General features: G+C 29.0%; 1 protein-coding gene across 1 annotated transcript; it reads right to left on the bottom strand.

Annotated features, from left to right (window-relative positions):
• Positions 1-215: 215 nt before the first annotated feature.
• LOC145060287 (heat shock cognate 70 kDa protein-like) lies at positions 216-2,313 on the bottom strand. The gene is made up of 2 exons (XM_079007982.1): positions 2,097-2,313; positions 216-2,004 (listed from the first exon to the last, which is right to left on the bottom strand). Exons 1-2 carry the CDS (start codon positions 2,311-2,313, stop codon positions 368-370), a joined length of 1,854 nt encoding a protein of 617 aa, XP_078864108.1. The 3' UTR covers positions 216-367.
• Positions 2,314-7,425: the final 5,112 nt, after the last annotated feature.

The following is a 7,425-nucleotide window of genomic DNA, read 5'->3' as shown; positions in this document are numbered from 1 at the left end:
ATCAAGTTTTCTTAATCCGTTTGTGTTTCGTTGCTATTAGCGACGGATTTTCGGTTGCTAAAATTTTGTGGCTAATACCTTGTTTCCTAGTAGTGGGATGTGCCAGATATAAATAAGCATATTCCAAAAGGACAGACAAAATGAGAAAAAAAATTTATTGATTTCAGATAAAAGAAAGATTACAAAAACGAAATGAAAATTGACTTTGTCTTTAATCGATCATAGGATTATTGACACACACACATCTTCAATATTCAATATTGAAGGTCGAACAATGTCCAACTGTTATTGAAAAAATAGAAACAAAAGTGCATAAATTTTTTTTTATTGAAATTCCACAGCATGCATGAGAAAATGTTATTGTTGATCAAGCATATCGGGCAAGGATTGGGACACATATATTTTCCAAGTAATCCGATTTCTTGGTATACTCATCAACCTCAGCAAGCTTGGTTCCATGAAGAATTTGGTGGCGTACATCCTCTATCGCTTTTTCCATTTTTTCTACGTCTTCACTTCTGATTTTGCTTCTTAAGCTGTTGATTTTGTTTTTCAGTTTGTATATGTAATCCTCCAAATCGCTACGTGCAGAAATCTTGTCCTTGAACTCCTTATCCAGAATTTGGTTCCTTTGCGCATCTACCACCATTTTTGTGATTTCTGCATTTGAAGGCCTTTGCTTGTCATGGCCAATTCTTACCTTCTTTGTAAGGCCAGTGGTTACTTCCTCCCCCGAGCAGGTTAAAATACCATTTTCATCGATATCAAATACCACTTTTACCTGTGATGTACCCTTCGGAGCAACAGGGACTGCAACTGTGAATTCTCCTAACCAGTTATTGTCTATAGCCCTAGGTCTCTGACCCTGATAGACATTGAAAAGTATAGCACTTTGGTTATCCTCAGCTGTAGTGTAATTGGCTTGCCTGGTCAATGGTTTTTTGTCATTTCTTTTGACTATAACAGATAAAGAGGTGTCATAAAGAGCTACACCAAGTGACAATGGGACAACATCCATCACCTCCAACTTGCTAACTTGTGGACTACCTTCGCCACTTAACTTAGCAGCAAGAACTGCTGCACCATATGCAACAGCCTCATCTGGGTTGATCTTCTTGGAAAGCTCTTTTCCATCAAAAAAGTCTTTCAACAATTGTTGGACCTTAGGTATCCTAGTTGACCCACCAACAAGAACTACCTCATCTATATCTGTCTTATTAAAACCTGCGTCACATAAGCAACTATCCACCATCTGTACGCAATTAGAAAAGAAATCTTCATTCAGATATTCAAATTTTGCACGAGTAATTCTCATAGAAAAGTCAACACCCTGATGCAAAGCATCAATTTCAACCGTAGTTTCAGTTGTTGAAGAGAGAATCCGTTTTGCTTTTTCACAAGCCACCTTCAACCGACTCCGTGCTTTTACATTCCCACTCATATCTGTCTTGTGCTTTTCATTGAATTGCTTCACAAAATGTTCCACCATGATGTTGTCAAAGTCCTGACCACCTAAGTTAGTGTCACCAGCAACAGCATTCACTCTAAACTGACCATTTCCATCAATGGTGACAAGAGATATATCGAAAGTACCACCCCCCAAGTCAAAGATGAGCACATTGGTTCCACGACTTATATTTGTACTCATGTCAAACCCATAAGCGATTGCAGCTGACGTAGGCTCATTGATTATTTGTAGAACATTAAGTCCAGCAACAAATGCTGCATCCTTTGTTGCTTGACGTTGTGAATCATCAAAATAAGCTGGCACGGTGATGACTGCATCTATCACTGTATCACCTAGGTATGCTTCTGCAACATCTTTCAGTTTCATAAGAACCATGGATGAAATCTCCTCTGGAAAAAATTCCCTCTTTTCACCATTGTAGTCGACTACAATCTTCGGAATGTCTCTAGTCCCTTTGATAATTTCAAAAGGCCATAACTTCATGTCTTCCTGAAGTTTGGCATCATTGAATCTCCTTCCGATCAACCTTTTCGAATCTGAAAATCCACCATGTATCTTATAATTCTAAAGAAAAATATATAACCACTCTTTTAATTACAAAGGATTAAAGTGGGGATAGAATACAAACCATAGATTGTGTGGGTAGGGTTTATAGCGAGCTGGTTCTTAGCACCTTCACCAATGAAACGTCCTGTATCCGTAAAAGATACACAAGATGGCATGGTCCTATTACCTTGATCGTTAGGTATGATTTCCACTTGGCCATTTCGCCAAACACCCACACAACAATAAGTTGTTCCAAGGTCAATACCAATTGCCGGTGCAATACCATCTCCAAGCATCATGCTTTCAAGTCAAATCTGCATTAAGTACAAGAAATATAGTGATTATTATTGGTTTGATGTTTGTATTCGTGTATCTTCCAATGTATTTGAATAAATTAATTTGCTCACAATAAACACCTTTCCCCAAGAAAAGGTAAACAAACATTTGAATCAAATGAAATACCATTGTTGGTTTGTTACAAATATTAGTATTTCTATTTCAGTTGTATAAGTTTTATAAAAGCAATCCACTATATGCTGTTCATTTTAAACAAAACTTAATTAAATTTCAGTTTTACAAAATCCTGATCCTAATCATAAGATCTTACCAAAATAGACTCATTCAAATTTGCTTGTAAATTAAGATAATCAACTTTATCTTCTTAAGCATCACCTATAATCTTTGTTGACACAAACCGTAAACATTAAGAATAAACCATCTTAATTAAAAATAGGATCATTTTAATCATGTATAAGTAAGGCTTAAGATTACAAAGGGTTTATCATTGGTATGTTATGCCTAACTCCAGATGAATTGATAAAATGGTGATGCTCTAAAAGACTTCGTGCAACTTGTAACGCTCGATTTCAAATATGAATAAATGGATTTTTGATACTTGGCTATATAATAAACTAAAGAAGTGGAATCGGGATCGTATTGTGATCCAGATCGATTTTCACTTAAAGAATCTTAAAATCGTAATCTCATACGATTAAAATGGAGATTTTAACAACCTTTGTGTATCCCAACATCAATTTTTTAATAACTATATACATAATTTATCAAGGTTTTTTTCTTTTTTTTTTAAATATAAAATAACAGGTTTTGAAATTCTGGAACAGTCGGTTTTGAAATTCGCTGTATAACTTAGGAAACAATGCTTCAATAATAAATAATAAGAAAACATCCGTGCACAGTATCAAGCCCAGACTTATAGGTGGTAATTTTTGTGTAACTTTATTTGCTTGTTTTTTATTTTACTTCTTTGTAAATACTTAATTCTATATATATATATATATATATATATATATATATATATATATATATATATATATATATATATATATAATTAGGTTTAAATATTTTCACTATTTATTGTGTGCATTTATAATTGATTCTGAACCAATCATTTTAGTTATTTTAAGAAAGTAATTAATCCATATTAAATGCTGAAGATGTAATTAATATCTATTATATCTTCAACATTTAATATGCATTAATTACTTTCTTAAAATAACTAAAATGATTGGTCCAGAATCAATCATACATGCACACAATAGATAGTGAAAACAAAATAACCTAACCATATATATATATATATATATATATATATATATATATATATATATATATATATATATTTGGCTAGGTTATTTTGTTTTTTACATTTATTATGTGCTACAATGCACCAATAGCAATTTAGTAAATTAAATTATTAATTAATTAAATAAATATAGATATTAAATGATTTTCATAATTATATGTATCTTAAATGATATGCATAATTATAATTCTATATTTATGGAAACTAATTAAATCCGTCATTAATGTCAGCAATAGTATTTTTTTTCAAAATGAATTCACATCTAGGTTTTTATATATGAGCTCGTATTTTGTTTTAGAACCTACTCACTTAAAATACAATAGAGTTGCATGGAATATGAAAAACGAGAGTGTATCATTCTGCGTGAATATACTCTCATTTTTTTAGATATGAATTCATTCTGAAAGAATATTCTTGTTGACATTAATGATAAATTTCATTAGTTTCTATAATAATGAGTTATAAGTATGAATAACATTTAATATACATATAATTATTACTAAATTCTTATTGGTGCATTCTAGCACACAATAGATGTGAGAAACATTTGAACTTTTATATATATATATATATATATATATATATATATATATATATAGGGATAGAAAACATACATTACAGTGTCAGGTAATCTTAGGTACTAAACCACAAAACTATATAATTTTAACTCGATAAATATACTCGGCTCAGTTATCACTTGGTAAATATAGCATCCACCATAGCATTTCTTTCCTCCATTATTACTTAATTCATGCACCAATCATGAATGACAAGTAATTTAGTATAGTTTACTTTGTACGCAACAATGAATATCGACAAGATAATGTTTTGGAAATAACTTGATTCAGGAAATCACGTAGTGTTTGAAGAAGAATGTGATATGTTAGTAAATAACATAGTATTATTTTTCCAAAAAAAATCATGAGCTAATAAAACAGCATAGTTTCATAAAGTTTAGTATGTAAGATTAGGTGAAAATGTAATGTATATTTAATTTCCCTTATATATATATATATATATATATATATATATATATATATATATATATATATATATGGGCGTACTTACTAAGGGCAAAGGTAGGTCCTATGACCTAACTAAATTTTCAATTTCATTTAGTATATATTTAGTAGAAAAATAATAAAAAAAAGCCTTAATAAAAATAGAGAACCTACCTTGAGTTTGTTATTTTATAAAAATGTCTTAAAAAACCATTTTAAAAAGAGAAAAAATATGTGATTAAAAAAACTTTGTTATTTTAAATTATAAGATTGATAACAAAGAGTTGATAACTCTTCATCGGTACTTTCAAAATATCGGTATATATATATATATATATATATATATATATATATATATATATATATATATATATATATATATTATATATATTGTCTACCATAGAAATGTATACAATATTTGCAAGTGTTGAAGGCTTACATCGTTTTTTTTGTGTAAAGATCAGTTGTCCGTCGATCTTCTATTTTCCTGCACATACATTGATAAGAAATAACACCAAGCGTTAGGTTTATTTCATATGATAGCATAACTTATGAACATAAATGATTTTCAACATTTCAATTCGTCAAATAAACCGGTCGTGAAATTAAGAATCATGAATACATAACATATATGTAAGACTGGATTGAAAAATAAAGTCTATAATATCTAAAAAGACTATGAGAAAAAGATTTTAAAGAATAATACATGGTATCATAATCTTACCGTTTATCAAGGAATGCATGAATCAACACCTCAACACCCTTCTCTATATATACAAACGAATTACCCAAATGTTATTCGATCAATCCAATATTAAAAGACTTGGAGTCATTTTATATTAGTTGAGAGATTTAAGACACTTGGTTACCACTAACCACACATGCTATCTTTTACGCAAAGGAGTTAAAATAATTTATGTTGATTTATTTGTGGAACATGGCATATTTTTAGTGTATTGCCTTATCTAACACCCTACGATCCAAACCCAACGGTAATCCTGTCACTATTGTCTTACAAAGGATTTGCCCCCAATGAAACTCCGTTGGCTGACTTGTGGGTAATTTTTAGCGGCAATTTTACTATTGACAGTCAGTTTTTACTGTCTTTACTGATGATTTAAAGGTGATAACTTTTAGTGATAAGTTACTGACAAACGAGTTTAGTTGTGATGAGTATATTTAATTATGGGATTTTTAACAGTGTATATATATATATATATATATATATATATATATATATATATATATATATATATATATATATATATATATATATATATATATAAAAGGTATTAATTGAAATATTAATTATAAGAAATATTATTATAATTAAAAGTCATAAACATTAATTATGTGTAATATTACCATAACTAAACTAAATGTAAAATACATTAATTTTAAAGAATATTATCTATCCTAATAAATAAGAATAAATGATTTTTCCACACATCCTTCTCTCATTCAAATGACCACATTTTATTTTGTCATAATTATGAGATATATTTATTTTCCACTTATTATTTATTTCATTTTTCTTTTCTCATATATGATTAATTTAGATTTCATAAGTTGAAACTAACATAATGACTATTAATTTTAAATTTTAAATTTTAAATTTCAATTTTAAGTTCAAATAAATTTACAATTTAAACCTTTGTAATTAATATTTTGTTAATACTAACCCGTTTAGTACACGAGTCTGACAACTAAACACATAATTTTAATTAATTTATTTTTTGCATGTTTTTTTTTCTCATAATTTTCATTTTTTTTTCAGATTTTAAATTCAAATAAACTTCTTATTTAACATGATCTTTTAATCAACCTGTATAATATATGAGTCTCACAACTAGTCTATAATTAATATTTATCATATTTAATCATGATAATATTCTTTTTAAGTAATACTTCAATTAATGCTTCTTATATATGTCTTTAGAACCATATTACAAAATCCCATAAAACCATCGGAAATCTTTATCAATGGATTCTTGGCGTGCATACTTACCAACATATTACCAACCGATTTTACAATCTTTTTAATTAGGACGTATCTTGCTAATCCGTGGCTATATTAGATGTATTTTTATGTACATAAAAATCCATATTTTTTAATATCAAACACATACAACTTTAAAAAAAGAAACATCAAATTCACGTTTTTTAAAAGGTAATCCGTCACTCTTATATGTAATTTATTTATATAAATATTCATATTTTTATATATATTTTTGTGGATAATATCAAGATACCTTATTTTCTTTCCATAATAGCAATACACTCAAAAAAAAAAATTTACACGTTGCATCAATGTTGTTTTGTGCATCTGTTTTGTCACTTTGTTTTTTATGGTGTATATGGTACGTGTGTGGTGCCTTATTGTACCTTCTATTTTGTAGAAGTTATCAAACGATGCATTGCAAAACTTTAACATGTTATATGTTCATATTTTCATCGCTTGTTTCATTGTCAATTTTCGACCACATCCTTCCACTCCTTGTACTTCTAAACACTTCATATTTTATCTTCATAAAATACAATCACACCCTCCTTGAATAATTATCAACTAATGTCAGAAAGTATTAGCATCAACCATGAAATTTCATTAAAAAGGAAACCCATAAATTATCTTAGTGAACATGATCGAGGATTTCTTTACTTGTGTGTTGACTAGAATTGAACTTCACAAATACTTTCCTTCGACACAAGCTTCATAGAATTTGACTTCTCCAACTAGTTATGCACCAACCAACCCTTGTTTGCTAGAGATTGGCAAGCCTTTCTCTCTCATGTCACCTGATCTTTGA

The sequence above is a fragment of the Lactuca serriola genome, chromosome 1, assembly GCF_051521515.1.
Source record: "Lactuca serriola cultivar US96UC23 chromosome 1, Lser_US96UC23_V15, whole genome shotgun sequence".
NCBI classification, from domain to species: Eukaryota; Viridiplantae; Streptophyta; class Magnoliopsida; order Asterales; family Asteraceae; genus Lactuca; species Lactuca serriola.
This window is presented reverse-complemented; position numbering and strand designations above follow the sequence as displayed.